General features: G+C 41.3%; 1 protein-coding gene across 3 annotated transcripts in view; it reads right to left on the reverse strand.

Moving 5' to 3' along the window:
- Positions 1 to 1,520: 1,520 nt before the first annotated feature.
- Positions 1,521 to 18,406, reverse strand: part of SHC2 (SHC adaptor protein 2) — a 40,102-nt gene continuing 23,216 nt past the window's right edge. For all 3 annotated transcript variants that reach the window (XM_075281271.1, XM_075281291.1, XM_075281281.1), the window contains 7 exons: positions 16,683 to 16,809; positions 16,079 to 16,265; positions 15,812 to 15,878; positions 15,215 to 15,379; positions 6,017 to 6,312; positions 4,289 to 4,423; positions 1,521 to 2,064 (listed from right to left, as the gene is read on the reverse strand). In XM_075281271.1, the coding sequence (XP_075137372.1) occupies positions 4,289 to 4,423; positions 6,017 to 6,312; positions 15,215 to 15,379; positions 15,812 to 15,878; positions 16,079 to 16,265; positions 16,683 to 16,809 (977 nt within the window). In that variant the 3' untranslated portion in view covers positions 1,521 to 2,064. The remainder of the gene's footprint in view (positions 2,065 to 4,288; positions 4,424 to 6,016; positions 6,313 to 15,214; positions 15,380 to 15,811; positions 15,879 to 16,078; positions 16,266 to 16,682; positions 16,810 to 18,406) is intronic.

Raw genomic sequence — 18,406 nt, forward strand, 5'->3', positions numbered from 1 at the left:
GGTCACCTGATTTCGGCAGCCAATGACTTTTTCCAATTTTTTTCAATGCCCCCGGTGTCGTAGTTCCTGTCCCACCTCCCCTGCACTGTTATTGGTGCAAAAAAGGCGCCAGGGAAGGTGGGAGGGGAATCGAATTTTGGCGCACTTTACCACGCGGTGTTCGATTCGATTCGAACATAGCGAACACCCTGATATCCGATCGAACATGTGTTCGATAGAACACTGTTCGCTCATCTCTATTATTTACTTATTAATTGTGTAACTGTTAGAGAGCCACAGGTCATTGATATTCTAGTAATGTGTTATGTATTATACAGACTTATGTAAGAAACCTTGACTGGGTACCACAGTAACCCAGTGGATACTACTATTGCCTTGTATCAACAGGCTCCTAGGTACAAATCTAACCTGGACAACATCCAAATGGCGTTTGTTTGTTTTCCCTGGGGTGTGGGTTTCCTTTATGTTCTTTAGCTGCCGCCGACACTTGGAAAATATACTGATACATGAACTGCCATTTCTGAAATTGTGAAATTGTTCTTACTGTATATGTGTCCGAAATACTCTTTATAGACTTGTAGATTTTCTTTTAGTTCATTGCAAATGCATACCACCCAACACATAGCGTCATGACATGCAATATGCACATTCACATAAAGAAAATAGTACGACTTTTGTCCCAGGATTTTCTTCTTTAATTAAAAGCAATGTGTAGATGTTGAGTTAGACACTTTCTCTGAAGTGTCTCTCCATTGGTCTGTAGATACCCCAGTTCAATTACTACCAAATCCATCCACAGTGAATGGGCGAATACAAGCCTTTGAGAAGAATAACTAGCAATGCACCATCCTTAGAAGACATTTCCATAGGTGCTGATTGTCATATTACCCAGTAACAATGTTAGGCGGCACATCTTTCATCATTAGCATAGCACTCAAGTCCTCAGTAGCCAAAGTAAATCTTGCAGTCTCTGCACCACCTGCTGTGAATACCATTATAACTCCTCCTTGATCTTAGTACCTCAATAATCAAACTTTCCGTTGGTCCAGAATTTGCCAGGTTATGTTTAATAACAATCCTGAGCAATCTCATCCTGTCTTGACATCAAACAGGGCATGGCTTATGCAAACCCCCACCTAAAAGTGGGCACTGTAATGTGGTTTGGAGGGGTCCTCGACGTGAGACTTAAATGGGCCCACAAAGGTTGGTAAGCATGTACGATTACCATTACATGAACAAGCCCATAGGGAATCTGTATTCATCTAGATAATGGAGTGCAGCTAGTTAAGCAAGTTTGGTCGTTCTTGAAGTATAGTGTTCCAAGACAATGACCATTAGCAGTCTGACACCTGTGAAATCATGCTTTCTGACCTTACCTGTATAAAGTAACATCCATATCCTTGCAGACCGGCTTCATGCCTCTGACGGACTGATAATTATTAGATGATCTCATGTCCAGCGCACCAGCTTAGAGGGTTTGAAACATTTTATGTACTAACATCTACAGGCTATTCCCTTTATGGTCATCTGATGTAAGGAACGTATGCATGTACATCACATGATCACCAAAAGTGTGACATTATTCCGAACATATATCATGCTCCATAGCATGTCCTAAATATATCAGTTAGGATGCAAGGTTTTGCAGCAGGAAGGTGCACAGACTGATAGAAATACGCTGGCTTGATGTTACAATAGCTCAGGTTTTTAAATGCATATGTGTATATATAGTTAGCAGTGCTGCTCCTCAATGGGCATACATTGTGTCCACCTGTACTTGCCCCAGATTCTGGACATTTTCAATTATCAACTTGCAATGGTTTTGCGTTACTGTTATTGTTTAAGTGATCCTCTTCTTCGAGCTCAATGGGCTCAGTTACTCCCTCTGGTGTTGAAAAGTACAATAGTACAGCTATACATAGATGCAAGATGTAGTCTCTGGCAGAAGAGCACTCATTGGGTCACATGTTTCGTATGGTGGTTTTCACCTTTGTGACCTGTTTCAGGGGCAGTTCCCCTGTGTTCTCATCTTGATAAATGTTCATCCTCAAGCAAAGGGTGAGCCTGAATGATATACAGTACATAAATGGTTAAATCTTATGCAAGAAGTTTATGCAAAAACTGACATAAGTAATATGTATCACTAGAAATCGCCATATACTAAAGGCCCTATTAGACTGCCTGGTATTCAGGTATCCCACTACTAAGCACACTCTTTGTGTCATACAGTCTTACCACTACACATCTACAGTGGTGCCCACTGTGAGCGAAATACAACAGCAACAAATCTCTTTATTTGTCCTTATAGTTTGCTATTGTGAATTTTTGGTGGTAAAATGGGTCTTTTATCTGTGAAGATCATAAGAGTAGTTTCACACTACCACTGGCTTCTGTTCTGGCCTACATTTAGCAGGGTTTTTTTTAAGGTTTTTCTTTTGCATGAAAGAAACTAAGAAATTACCTTCTGTCTAGTGTATTTCTGTTTTTCATCCATAAGCAATTTGAGGGATGCAAATAAAATAAAATAAAAAATACTTTTTTATTTTTTCACAATCAACCCAACAATGAATATGTGAAAAACAGAGGAAACATACACATGATCCGTGTGTTGTCCCTTTGCTCAGGGCTATGGAGTCAGTAGACCAAAGCCTGACTCTGACTCCTTCAAAAATGACTTGGAGAGTCATAGTCAGACAGAATCAGTAAACTTTTCTAATTCATTAAAAATAAATAAATAAAATTCTCTGCGTCTCTCGGTCTATGGTGTGGGAATGAATCCATATCCTATAATGAATTTTTGTGCTGTTCTTTTTATCACAGACAGCACTCACACAGAAAAATCCTTAAGGGCCCGTTCACACGGAGTAAACGCGCGTGTATTTTGGCAAAATACAAGTGTAAAAATAAGACTCCCATTGACTTCAATGACATTATTTTACACGTGTAAAAAAAAACACGTCAAAATACACGTGTAAAATGTCATTGAAGTCAATGGGAGTCTTATTTTTACACGTGTATTTTGCCAAAATACACGCGCGTTTACTCCGTGTGAAGGGGCCCTATAAAGCAGCTTGAAAGCAGCCTTAAGCCAGGGCCCCAGGTTGTGAAAACACAGCATTTTACATTACCTGCAAAATAAATGGAATTCTAGCTAATCCCATCCACACATTTCAGAAAAAAATCTGAAGTGGAAAAGTTACAATTTCAAAAACGCTCATGGCATGTTGGTTATACCTATGGAAACTCTGGCGTTTAACATATAGGTATAATAGGTGAAAAATGCTGCCCACGTAGTGAGCCACAGTGAAAAATCGTTGCTGGAAAAACCATGGTGGAACCGTGATGCGATTCCGCTGCGTTTTTTTTCCACAGTGCATCTTTTGCTGAGGCCCACTATGTGGGGCCTTAGCCTAAAAGAGGCTAAGCAAAACTGCTGTTTTTTTAAGACTTTTAAAAAATGTGAAGGAGACATAGTATGAGGGGGAGTCTAAGGTTAAGTTCACACGGGGTATTTTGGTCCACCTCTAAATCCTGACCAAAAAGACGGCTCCCATTGAAATCAATGGGAGTCGGTCAGTTCTTTTTTCCAGGAGCCGTTTATTCCGGCTCCCGGAAAAAAGATCGACATGCTCATTCTTTCAGGCGGATTCACCTCGTGACATCTGCCTGAAGACACTCCCTCCTGACTAGGCCCATTCATTTGGGCCTAATCAGGAGCGGAATGCCTGATGAATGCCAGTGTACTGCACCAGCATCCAATCGCAGCTACCCATATTTTGGTCCAGAACCTGAGGCAGCCTCCACCTCAAGTTCCAGATCAAAAAACCCAGTGTGAACTTACCCTAAGGCCAAGGCCTCACGTTGCAGAAACTCTGCATTTTCTGTTTCAGATTTTCCTGCATTTTTATGAGCCAACCTTAGTAGTGACTAGAGAAAGAATGGGAAATATTTCTGCTCCAGCAAAATTGCAGGGTTTACGCTATATGGGGCCCGGGCCTTAGGAAGCTGTTATTTTTCTTCCATCTGCTCAACCCATTGCTGGCTTTGGCTCATAAAAATGCAGCAAAATCTGCAACAAAAAAAGCTGCTTTTCCACAATGGACTGTGTGACAAAATCTATAGCAAAATATAAAACTGTACACAGTCATTGTTTGCTTTTAGCACATTCTTCTGTCCATCCTGTTATCCATATATCTTTAAATATAATTTACAGCTTAGGCTCATATGCTTTATGTCCTGTTTTACCATAATGACTGCTTCACATTTTAGGACTTGGCTATCGTCTTACCTAAGATGTTACTCTTCGTGCTATCACCTGTCGCAGGTGCAATTCACTCTCTGCTGCCACAATTGGTTGTTGGTTATGTAGATGATAGGAGATTAGATGACTTATGCTCTCAAACAGCACGTCTTTTGTTCTGACCTGAAGGAAAACAGAAGAAGACATTTCATAGCTCATGTATTAGCAGTGCTGCACTTGAGAAGGCTGCTAAGCACGAACATGATCAGGATATAATATTATGCAAGGGGTAACTCTTTGAAGAACTATTCTCAACTATTTTAAATTATATTTAAAGAGGACCTTTTACATCCTCATCGAAGAGCTGTATTGTATACCGCTAGAAAGCTGAATTTATTTTACATATACCATAAAATGGGTAAATAGCAGGGCAGCATATACGGTAACTGCCAGAAACAAAGAGACAGTACCACAAGAAACAACTATGAGGTATTCCAACTCATTACAACAATGTCACAAAAAGTCTAATACAAGTTACAATTATGTCTGTAGATAGTATCATAATATATATCTGGGACATACTGTATACGAAGAGCAGGATAGACAGCGTGTGTCGAGCACAAGAATGAAGTGGGAATATATATATACAAATACCAAATAAATATCACAGGGAGTATAAATGATTCCCATAAATTGACTAATTAGTACATATACATAATCTCCTTAAAGGGGTTGTCCCATCTCAAAGATCATATCTATATAGCTTATGTAAATTGAAGACTTTTCCTAAATATATTGCTTTGTTTGCCTGCTGTTTAAACTTATTCTTTTCATTGTTTATACGTTGCTATAACCACAGACCTGTGAGATAGGACAAGTGACATCACTTACTCAGTGTCAGCAGGACAATCAGTTCAGCTAATTGCAGTTTGCTGATTAAGCAAGTCTTATTTCTACGTAAACACACAGATAACACTGAGTCCCTTCTCTACAAGCATGTGTATATTATCTGATCTGTATAAGTATTGTGATACCTCATAGTGTCGTTCAGCAAGCTAGGAGGGGAGAAATACCGGAAGTGAGAAGAAGAGACTGCAGGCAGGCTGCTGAAACACTGAGAAGGGAAAACCCCTTTAAGCCCAATAAATGTACGTACAATTAATCTCCATATATGGTATTGTATATATAATCCCGAGAAAGAGGCCAGGGTTATGATAAGTGGAAAATATTTATATCCACACCAAAAGTGCAGACAAAATGTCACACACTCAAAAACTGGAATAGATATATCAAATATATCAAAGATTTTTGTTATATGCCTAAATGGTTTTATCACCAGTATAAAATTTACAATAGTACATATACAGTATATAGGTCATTTGAAAGGATACATATGCATAACAGTAACCATGGTGCATATACTGTATACCTGTCAGTGCATATACTGTATAGTCCCCAGAAAAATAGCCATGGTCTCACAGTAGCCAAAAATAAACAGTATTATCTGTAGCCAAAGGGAATGTGGGAGTATAGGAGCCCCAACACAGGAAAGAACGTCTGGTGAAATCAGCAAGGGCCATGGTTCTTTATATACCACAGTGCTTTGCATCTCAATTTTGGCCAGACTTCAGCAGAAGCAACCATGCAACTGCCCCCCTTGTGTACACCCCTGGATTTTAACACAGATGGGTATAGTTATAGAGGATTCAGAAGTAGCAACCCCACCCAGGCCATAGAGCAATAGGGGGCCTCAAAGGCAGATAGAACCTTGCTTACCACTCCTTCTGGATCTACCAACAGGAGATGTTTGGGTTGTCCTCTGTGCATACCCGTCAGAACATACTGGCCTGGGTTAGTGATACTGTCTCTCACCAAGAAGTCACCATCTCTTTGTAAAAGCTTCTCTGCTTCCCTTCTGCTCATTTTACCCTGGTACCATGGTTCTCCTTTGAGTTGTTCTTCTGTAGGAGCAACTGGTGCTCTTCTAGTTGGAGGACTTGGCCACTGATCTTCCAGTTTTTGAGACCCTGATAGACCAGATTCATGAAGTTTTAAAGCATCTTCAAATGGTCCTGGTAAATGAATGAAGGTTTATTAAAATAATATCTTCTCTGCTGCATAGTGTTTTCTTACAAAGCTAATGCATAACTATACTGAGCTTAAAAAACAAACAAACACAGCTACACTGAGCATATTTTTACACTAAAACATAACTTTGACAAAACTTCATAAAAAATGAGTAATGATAAGTAACGCTAGGTTCACACTAAAGTTCCGGGATTCCGTCCCCAATTCCATTTAAAATTTGCAGTGTGCAAGCTGGACTTTTATTCCTGCCAATTTCGGACGGAAACCCAGCAGAACCCATTATAGCCATGGGGTCCAACAGGAACCACTTTTTAAGCTGATAGAATTTTCTATTTTTCAGCCTGAAAAACATAAACCTGAACACTAGTGTAAGCAGGTTATGACACCTGAGACTAAAATGCATGAACGAAAGATTGGATGAATGGACGGAAGAGTGAATGAATGAGTTAATGTGTGTTCTAACAAATAACCTTAAAGGAATTGTCAAAGATAAAAATTAATTCCTACATTAATCTAAACAGCCACCCCCTGCCTGCTTTCCAAATTACGGTACATAATTTTCAAAAATATATATTTACCCATATTTACACATTTTCTGGTTATCCGAATGATGATTCATTTCTCCGTTTTCGGAAACTGAACGTCACTACTATTTCTACCCCATTATACTTAACTCTCTTCCTTTCAGACTTCCTTCTGAGGGACGGCTCTTCCCTCTTTTCTGATTCTGCCGGCACCCACAATAGTCCCGTCGCTGCCCTGTGCTCTGCAGCCAATAATCCACATGTACTGCGTAGGCGTGGGATCAGCTGCCACGCCTGCTCAGTGGAGGTGGATCGCCAATTCCAATCCCTCAGACTTTGGGGACTGGAATATTACCATATAGGCTCAAAGCCTGTGCTAGTAGTAATAGCCTGTTACTGCTAGTACAGGCTTTGGGCCTGTATGGTACTGCTAGCCAGGGGTGAACCTGGGCTTTCTGCCGCCTGAAGCGGCGTCAGAAAGCCCCCCTGGAAGAGGGGCGGAGCTGAGGGGCGGGGTCGCAAGAAAGGGGCGGGGTTGGACAGAAAGGGGGCATGGCGAGCGGCGTTCGCAAGCAGGGAGAGGACCTGCTCTCTGCCTGCGTGTGAGGGGCGGCCACTGGAGCAGTGCAGCGTCCAGCAGGGCCACCCCAATACACCGCTCGCTTCCCATGTCGGGCTTCAGACACGGTGACGCTAAGCCAGTCCAGGACAGCTTGTCCTGGACTGGCTTAGGTCAGCAAAAATGCCGCCCTCCCGAGGCCCTGGCATAGCGCTGCCTGAAGCGGTCGCTTCAGGTCGCCTCATGGGAGGTGCAGCGCTGCTGCTAGCACAGGCTTTGGGCCTATATGGTAATATACCAGACCACGTGACGTCTTGGAGATTATCATACAGGCCCAAAGCCTGATAGGATTAACATTGGATCCCGGAGAGGTGAGTAACAGTGTTATGTTCCCTCACCACCAAAGGTCTCCTATTATTATATTCAAGGGTCTGAAAAGACCCCTGAGTATAATAATAGTTCATGGGTTTGCAGCTGTGGGGCAAAATAGTTGGGTGGGCAACTGTGGAGCATATTAGAGCTTGAAGGGTCCACTGTGGCCCCTGTAACCTCTATTATGCCCCACAGCGGCCCCTCTGCAACCTCTATTATACCCCACAATCTATTGTGTCACTGTGGGGCATAATATAGGCTGCAGGAGCTGCTGTGGGACATAATATATAAAGGGGTTGAGTGCGTGAAGAAGTGACCAGTCAAAGATGTTTATGCTGCAAACTATACAGAGACAAGTCACAGCTGGAAGAAGTGGTCATGGCAGTCCAAAGGGACGAGACGGGAAATGTGGGAAGACGTCTCCTGTGAGTATTACTGCGCAAAATATTACTGCATTGCATTTATTGTTATTGCTATTTATTGTTATTGCTAGCACCCCCGACCCCCCCCCGTTGCCTGAGGCAGACGATCAAAAGATGAACACCCCCCCCCTTGTCTTTTGCTCGTCCGCCTCAGGCAGCAGAGAGGCTCGGTTCACCACTGGTTTCAGCAGACATGTTGGTCATGCGTTATCACACACAGAAGCGAGCATCATTACACCAGCATGACCCCTGTGTCCGCTGAGTCCTGTAATTGATCCTGATGTAATTCAGGGCTCCATGCTGGAAATCAGAGGAGGTGAGGTGTTTGCTATGTTTACTCCCCTGAGCCTCCACTTATTATACTCTGAAGGGACCCCAGAGAACTAAACCACCAGGTGATTAGTCACCTCCAATAGACTCTCATGCCCCATAATAGTAATCAACTGTATCAGCGGATGTTGATGCAGTTGATTATAGGATTGGATTATAATGGGGCAAATGGGCAGTTGCTTGCTGTTGGAACCTCTTGTAGCCTCTAGCTTCGGGCAATCACACATTTAACACATATTATAGTCCACCCCTGTTAATTATGCATAGAGAGGAGGCTGTCAATCACTGATAGGATCCGCCTCCTTGACTTCTCGGTATAGAAAGAGCAGAGCTATAAATACAAGTTAAACCAACTCTGCTACCAGAAAACAATACATCAATCTGCTCTGCACCTTCTGCTCTATAACATGCTGCAGGTGAATTAGACTGCATTTTCATATGACTTGTTCCCTTTAAACAAAATTCACTGTAAAGAAAGACATGCTGATTTCAGTATATTATGCATCGGTGGCATCAGCAGAAATAATCTGTCTCTCCTCACACAATGTAACAAGGGTGAGGAAACCATCTTCTGACGTACAGCTGTAAAGGGTTAATTTTATTCATTGAAATCTTTGCTCCTTGTACCCTTAGAAACAGACATATTGTCATGGGAGCAGTCCTATCAGTGACTGACAGCTATTCACATATGACTGTGCATACAGAGATAGCTGTCACTGATTGGACCTCCGCCATAACTAGATGAGTGTTTCTAAGCATAGAAAACACATAGGTAGAAATAAATGACATGTTATACTGAATCTTTTCCCACAAATCTATATATCAATCTCCATGTGCTATAATATGCTGCCTGTAAATTGGACCACATTTTTATAATGACAGGTTCACTTTAATAAAGTACTGTGAATACGCCAACCTCCACATTGATTCTAGCAGGCAGTCTCTGCTGTAGGATAAGGGTGTGATCACAGCAGTGTACTAATACAGGACAGGCAGGGGATTGCCAAGACTAATATGAGCTGGAAAGCTTATAAAAAGAAAAAACATGCTGGTCCACTGTATCTTGTTGGACACTGTCTATTAATACGTATTTGGACACCCATGAAAATGAAGATATCTGCGGTCGTGATGTACGTCACGCCTTCCGCTATTAAATAGGAAACACCATTGGCATTAGTCGCATGCAAGATGCCACAAAGTGTAGAGTTGTCCGATTTCGAGAAAGGGGTAATTGTGGGGTACCACAGAAATGGTCGATCCTTAAGGGACATAGCAAGCGAACTGAATTATTCAAAATCGACAGTGGCCTATGTGATTACGAAGTGGAAAGTGAACGGTGATTGTCGGAATGTGCCCCGAGTCGGTAGACCCCCGAAACTGGGAAATAGAGACTGATGAGTACTGGCCAGAGAAATTGCACCCAACCGAAGGCTCACATACACCAGGAGTTTCAACAGTCATCCGAGAGTATTGTGTCGATCAATCCCATCCGTAAGGAAGCATCTGCTGGGTTCTACCAGCCATTGAATATGAATAAATGTTTTTCTATTCTACCACAGGTGTCCAAATACTTATTGGTAGACAGTGTACATGGCAGGCAATAACTTCATGTAAGTAAAGCAGATTTTCATGAAAGTTAGGTGATGAATTAATAGAATTCACCGAAAATGTATATTGGAACTTTAAAGGGGCTCTATCAGCAAAATCATGCTGCTAGAGCCCCACATATGCGTGCATAGCCTTTAAAAAGGTTATTCAGGCACCGTAAATGTTATATTAAACTACCCCCCCCCTGTTTTAAAATAATACCCTAAAAAAGAATGTGTTCTACTTACCGAACGTGCACGCTGGGCGGGCATTCAGGGTGTGTCTTCATCTTCCTCCACGCCTCTTCTTCCTCCGATGTCCTCCGGTCCCATCTTCCTCCAGCGCTCGCGAACAGACTTTGCTATAAAAAAAAAGTCCGTTCACGAGCGCTGGAGGAAGACGGGACCGGAGGACATCGGAGGAAGAAGAGGCGTGGAGGAAGATGAAGACACACCCTGAATGCCCGCCCAGCGTGCACGATCCGTAAGTAGAGCACATTCTTTTTTAGGTTATTATTTTAAAACGGGGGGGGGGGGGGGGGGGTAGTTTAATATAACATTTACGGTGCCTGAATAACCTTTTTAAAGGCTATTCACGCATATGTGGGGCTCTATCAGCATGATTTTGCTGATAGAGCCCCTTTAAAGAGGACCTTTCAATTTTCCCAGCAAGTCCATCTCTTTACACCAATGCATATGCTCTGCTCCACTGATTCCAGAACATTTGTTTCCAGCACAGAATTTTTCTTGAGCCCCCACCTTTCCTGAGTAATCAATGTGTTAGGTTTGGTGTCCATTACACTAGTTAGGCTTTGTACTATCAGGGCGCAGTGTCAGACAGGAGCAGGCAGGGAGTGTGATTCTGAGCTCTGACATTGGCTACATCTGACTGGAGCTCTGAATCAAACTCCCCTTAAATAGCAACAAATCTATATATATAAAACTCAAATTGTGTAGTAGTCTGCTCTATACAAATCCACTGTTCTCGCCCGATTTGGGTGAAATTTGGCACGTCCCCTCTCCGCCCACAGGAGCAGAATACTGTGCATGTTACATCTCGCTAGCGTCCCCCGTCATGAGATTGGGGTCCCTAAATTTAGGCCCTATACATATAATGGGGAAATGTGAAAGCGCTGAGGAAAAAACAGCAGTTGTGACTGATAGGGACGGATTACAGCGATGGTGCCAAAGAGTCGCTGCTAAAGGGCCGCACCACCACACACAACACACAAATACCATATAAACATCACACATACACCAACCCACAAGCACAACACCACACAAATGCCACAACACAAACACCACAGCGCTCTAGACACACATAACACAAACACCACCCTACAAATACCACAACACCACCCACATACCACACACAGACATAAAGATCACACACGCACGGACCACACACACACACGCAAAGACACTCAGATGGATGCACACTACACACGGACGAACAGAGCACATGCATACTCACACACAACTACCGCATGCATGGAAACTTGCTCTGTGCACGCAGAAACACATGGATCACATGCGCACATACATGCATAAATATACACGGACCACACACGTGCATGCACACACGCACACATACACATGGATCACACACATCTACACGCACGCATGCACTATTAAAACATGTCTGGTATCCTTAGTGGCTGCTTGCACACTGCAGTATTTTTCACGGGCCTCCAGGCCATGGACTTGGCGGTTCCATAGACTTCTTTGTTCAGAAAGCTGTGAATTTTGCAGGCTCCATAGAAGTCTGTGGAGATGTAGAATCCACAGCCCGGAGACTGTAGTGTTACTGTCATGTGCAAGCAGCCTTACTGAGCAGCAATATTGGTCAGGCGAAAACTGTCTGATAATAAGATAGCCATTATTGCTTACTATACAGGGAGCTTTCATCACTGAAGCCCTACAATAGACAGTTGTGTAACTGGAAACCAATTTTACTCTTTTGTCCATGAACTACTTATAGATTACACTGGAGGGAGGGGGGAAGGGTTGCATTATGTTGTTAATTGGGTGTAAATCAGTGGCATAACTAGGAATGATGGGGCCCCGTGGCAAACTTTTGACATGCCCCCCCCCCCCCGACGCTGAAGACCCCGACCGACCTGCCCGCCTGCATTCCTGCGCACACTATTATACCCCATAGTGACCCCTGCACACAGTATTATACCCCATAGTGGCCCCTGCACACAGTATTATACCCAATAGTGGCCCCTGCACACAGTATTATACCCCATAGTGGCCCCTGCACACAGTATTATACTCCATAGTGGCCCTGCACAAAGTATTACCTCCATAGTGGCCCCTGCACACAGCATTATACCTCATTGTGGACCCTTCACCCAGCATTATGCCCCACTGTGGACACCTATGAACAATTATTATACTCTGGGGACTTTTCAGACCCCAGAGTTTAATAATCGGAGACCCAGGAGGGATACAAACATAAAAAAACACTGTTACTTACCTATACCTGGCTTTGCTGTACTTCCCGCTGATGGTTGCCATCTTCAATAACGTCCAGGATGTCACATGACCTGGGGGCCTGCGTTGCAACGCAAAGGACGCAGACCCCGGTCATGTGAAGTCAGGGACGTCATACAAGTAGGCCCGAAGCCTGCCTGGAGAGATAAGTAACACAGTCTTTTATGTTCCCTTACTTCTCCTGGGAGTCTGGTCATTATATTCGGGGGTCTTTTCAGACCCTCGAGTATAATAATAGTGTTTGTGGGGCCCACAGTGTCACTTACCGATCCCGACTGCTGCAAGGATAAGTAAGTAAATAGGGCCTGTTACCGTCTAGAGTAACTCCAGACTGTAACGGCCTATTAAAAAAAAAAAAATGCAGCGGTAGTGGCTGTCGCCGGGCCCATTACAGTCCCGGCCCCTGTGGCAGCTGCTACCCCAGTAGTTACACCCCTGGTGTAAATATTTTATATGTTTGTGTAAGGTGCATAAATTTTAATTTTTGATAAAAAAATAGTTAAAAAATAGTTGTAATAGTTTATACTATACATAATATGTATTGATTATTTAAAATCAATTAAAATGTTGAAATGAAAAAAAAGTTGTTCACATCAATGTTTAAAGTGGAAAAAAAGATTTACTGTAGCACTGAAAATGTCAATTTCACTGTGACACTGAAAATTTTACTTTAGCATAACCAACAATTTAACATATTTTCCGCAAGCGAAGCCGCGGGTATTCTGCTAGTAAATAATAATACACAACCAAAACTAACTGCACTTGTTACTTGGAAACGGTGGGTGCTGGAGCAAAGATTCCATCTGTAATGGAATTGGTGGAGTGGTGCCTATTAACAGATGCTAAGACCTGGAATGCATGGGAATGAGGTGATGAAAAGTCTTTTAATGGAAACCATATCCTAATGTCAATTTTGGAAAGCAGAAAGCTGAAACATTAATTTAAAGAAGAAATAGATTACATTTTGTGTAGCTTATCATTAAATAACCACTCAAGGACTTCAAGGCTAAGGGTTTGTGGAAAAGAAATTTTTTTTGTTGCAGATTTTGTTGTTTTTTTTCTTGAGCAAAGCCAAGGCTAAACAATCCACTCCTGGTTTTGGCTCAAAAAACTGCAACAAAATCTGCAACAAAAAATCAACAAGGGGCCATAGAGCAACACAGTAAAAAAAAAATTCTTGAAAATATACAGCATTAATACATCACAGGTTTTTACCCATGGTTTTTCATTACATTTTCGCAGAGTTTCCCTTTGTGGACTTTCTGCCCCTTTTATACCTATATGGAAAACACTAGTTTTTAAAAAATGTTCGGTGCAGGTATTTTTCTACAATATGTGGAAGGGATTAGCTAGAATCCCATCCACTTAGCAGGTATTGTAAAATGCTGCATTTTTTGCAACAGGGGGCTTCAGCCTAAAGGGGTTTCCTGGGCTAAAAATATTGATGACCTATCCAAAGATTACTTGAATTGGAGCTGATTTGCAATAATCTGGTGGAGTGTCAGGTGTTAGACCCTCACCAATCTGATATTGATGATCTATCTTTTGAATAGATCAATAGTTTTAGCCAAAAAAACTAAAGCCCCCTAAGTGGACTTTCTGCTTCAATTTGGGTGCCCATATAGGGCCAGCTGTGGTTGAAGTGGCCCTAACCTAAGCAACCTGGCCCATGAAATAGCTGAAATGTAGGGGATCACAATGTCTGAACAATATATTTTTAATTCAGTCCACCTGTTTAAAAGATATGGTCTCATTAAGTTATATATAAATTAGCTTTTGTTCTAGTGAGCTGCAACCTTTTGTTTTCTCATAGAAAATGTGTACACTCTATCTCTCTTCTGGTGTATTGGAGGTATTCTGGTGTGTATTGGTCCACATATCTCAGACATGTCTTTTCAAATGGACAACTCCTTTCCTAAATTCCACTGGCTGACTTTTATGAAATTTAGAATAAAGATTTCATAAATTTTAATTCTATACCAGATCATTGTTGCAAATTATACACAATATACAGTATACTACACAATATACTACAGTATATTCCTAAGTTGTTTGAAAGACAGGATTGGGTTCTGATCAATTTGGTAATGGATTAACCCCATTAATCTTGTAATAGGTTTGTCAATGTGTCTCCAGAATACTCTAACACAGCATGGTTTCTAAAATCCAAAGTAAGGCTAAGGCCCCACGTAGTAGGCCGTAGTGAAAGAGCGCTGCGGGAAAAAAAAAACGTGGCAGAAATGCATTTTTTTCAGTTTTCCCATAGCCCTTTTCACAGAAAGTCTACAGAGTTTTCCTCTGCTTACTTTCTACTTGAATTATATTTACAGGGAAACCCCCGTTGTTTCCATAGGAATAATTGACATTCTATGATTTCCAAAAATGCAACAGTTTTGGAAATCACAGCATTTCTGCAGTGCGTATTTTTGTGCAATGTGTGGATGGGATTTGCTATAAAACGCCATGTGATAATAGTATAAGGTAAATATGTGGAACCTAGATAGATAGATGTGAGTCCCAAAGACAGAAAGCATGTTCTTTCACATTCCTGGAGAGATCTAGATAGATTGATAAAAGAACATACACCCACTTACTCATATCAAATATATCCTTCTTTGGACTGTCCTCTGGAATCATATAGGGTTCTTTTTCTGTATTTAGCCCATCAATGGTTTGTGTATTGACATACATGTGCTCCTCATAGTCTCTTAGTCCTAAAGTGCGACCATTGCTTCCGTGGAATATGTCATTTGTTGACCCTGATAAAGTAAATTATATGAATCAGAAAATTGGTGTTTCACATTCCTAGTGCAAAGATGACCATTGCAGTAATGATTACAGTTCACAATCCAGGCAATTTTACCCATTACTTATATAGAGTAATGATCAGAAAACCATTGATAACAATTAATAGGAACCTTTTTGACCAAAGTACATAATTTATGCTTCAAGGTTACACTTGGTTTTGTGACCAAACACTATAATAAGTGAATCTCTATTGTCTAATAAAACAGCGCATGGCAATGCAAAGGTAGAGAAAGAAAGAAAGAAAGAAAGAAAGAAAGAAAGAAAGAAAGAAAGAAAGAAAGAAAGAAAGAAAGAAAGAAAGAAAGAAACTATTGTTATACCTTGAAAAATCCTCTAGAATGGATTGGAAGAGGAATTGGCAAAAATAACAATAATAATCTTACCATGGTCTTCCAATTCCCACTGTGATCCAGAGTGTGTTACTGGCGCTCGTCTGGCTGGAGATCCCACCTATGAAGAAGCATGAAATGAAGAGTGAGACGTTCAGAAATGTAGATACTTGTACACCCCTAGACAGTGATTTTTATCCTGCCTACCAACAACGGCTAGCTTTGCATAACTATGTATGTATATATTGGCTGACAATGGATAGTTATGTTAATATAACTATATTTATAGTTTATAGTATATATATATAGGCTCTTAAATACCTGTGTCCACTGCCCATTATTTGCTATCTGTGAGGTGGGTAGGTTTGTTGCTCCTGGATCCCTGACCCTGCAGTCTTGTACTCCTCCAAGAGGTGGCTCCTTGCCAGGTATACTATTGTAATAGTTGTGTTCAGAATTCTGATCTTCCTCGGCTGCCCATGCCAGCTCTTCGCTTCCAACCACTACCCTATAGAGACATATGAAACAAATGAAAGTGACCATATGTCTTCCTCAAGGATGTGTATTATACAGACTTAAAAAAAAGTTGATTTGTTACTATTAAAACACAAGCTGTATACTTGGATATTCAATGGCCAATGTGGTCTATGTGTACTATTTCCATGTGACTTTGTAAGGGACAATACAACCAATTACTGAAGCATTATATATTGGTACAAATTAAATAAAAATTGCTGATAGAAGTTAAAAATAACTTGAGTCATGAAGGTCCCAAATAGTGGTATATTGTGAATAATAAACAGATGACTAACTAAAGAAAGGCTTACCTACTCTACGACAAAATTTACCTTTAAATAGAAAATTAATTAGAGCTAAAGACTGAAAAATTTGGATTAAACTTGGTTAAACTTGATTTCTGTCATACCTGTCTGGGGGTGCTGCCACTTTGGGGGGACTGTGCAGGAACTGTTTGAACCTCAACTCAAAGGCTTGTCCTACAGTGCTGATCACACTTTGAGCCAACCCATCACAGCACTCCAGAATGTGACAGGCTGCGGATGATTTGGGGACACAAGGGGACAGATGGGAGGACAGGGATGGTATAAAGTAGGACAGTGAGGGTAGTTCAAAAGACAAAAACACATATTAACACCAAGATGAGATAAACAGAAGGTCTGAGGTATGAAACAAGAAAAGAAATTTATGGAAAGATGGTTATATGTTGTCCACCCACCCTTATGTGCAGAAACAATTAATTTCCCAATATCATTCACCATCTTTTTTGCCCCTTGTTTTGGCAGTAATTTCCTGTTTGACCTACTTGTAGTCGAGCAGATCTTTCACTTACATATTACAATATAATATGCTGCTGAACTTGAACATTGGGGAAAATTTATCAAAACCGCTGCAAAGAAAACATGGAGCAGTTGCATTGTAATAAAAAATATTCCTACAAATCTATACCTTTCAGACTTATCACCAGCTAAAAGCAACAATCAGGTCCTAGAGTTCAGTAGGATTTATTGCAATATTACATTGATATTTGCTTATTTTATACCAATTCTGGTTTCATTTCTTTGCCTTTTAGTTTAAATGAAATCACATTGTAAATTTCCTCGTAATCCATACGGATTATAGATAAGATAATGAGTTGACTTATTGGTATGTGATTTTATCCTTCCATTGTGATCAGTGAACCGAATCTATAAATCAATAAATCAGGCAAAATGATATGCCTACCAATTTCGAGAACTACGATGTTGTGCACCTCAGTGTGAATGGAAATGCAATTCGAAAATGCACACCACTGCCCTATTCATTTTGAAGGGAACTGCTGGACATAGCAAAGCACTGGATTGCAGCCATCTCCAGCGGTTTCCTATTGAAATGAATGGAGTGGTGGCATTTCTCACCTGCTACTCCATTCAAACTCAAATGCAAAACAGTCTAGTTCTCGTGATCAGTGGTGGTTACAATGGTTGGACCCCAACATATCAGCAAGTTCTCTACTATTCTGAGTATAAGGACTTGTGTGACTGAAATACCCCTTTACATGCAGTGAATGAAACAGCAGTCACTCTTTCACACAGTGTTTGCCTATGTCCATAAGTCCTGTAGACTTTGAAAGGAGTGGCAGCATAAAGCTGCCATTCCATTCTAATGATGTTCATGGGATACCCATTCTCATGATCAAAACCACCAGGGATTGGACACAGAATAGGTGATAATTGTTGATTCTAGGACAAACCCATATTTCCTCTTTCTGATTCATTCATTATGTCTTAGCTTAAATACTGGTGGTACAGCTGTAGACAGAATGGACACTTCTTAAGCCTGAAGCCTCATGTTGCGGAACGCAAAGCCAGGGATGGATTAACAAAATATTTTCTGACCAATACTTAGCATAAAGGACAGTGACAATACTGTATTTCAGTTTTGTCACTAACACTAAATCGCAGTGCTGACAATACGTATGCATACAGTATGTGCTGCTAGCCCTTTCCATTTTGGCTGCAAAGAAGAGGAAGACAGCAGTTAGGATACAACAATGGAATGAGGTTTACGCTAGGTTCACACCTGCGTTCTGGTCTCCATTCTATGGTTTCCGTCTTCTGCATGCCAGAAGACGGAAAGCACAGACCGGGTCCG

The sequence above is a fragment of the Leptodactylus fuscus genome, chromosome 1, assembly GCF_031893055.1.
Source record: "Leptodactylus fuscus isolate aLepFus1 chromosome 1, aLepFus1.hap2, whole genome shotgun sequence".
In the NCBI taxonomy this organism is placed as follows: Eukaryota; Metazoa; Chordata; class Amphibia; order Anura; family Leptodactylidae; genus Leptodactylus; species Leptodactylus fuscus.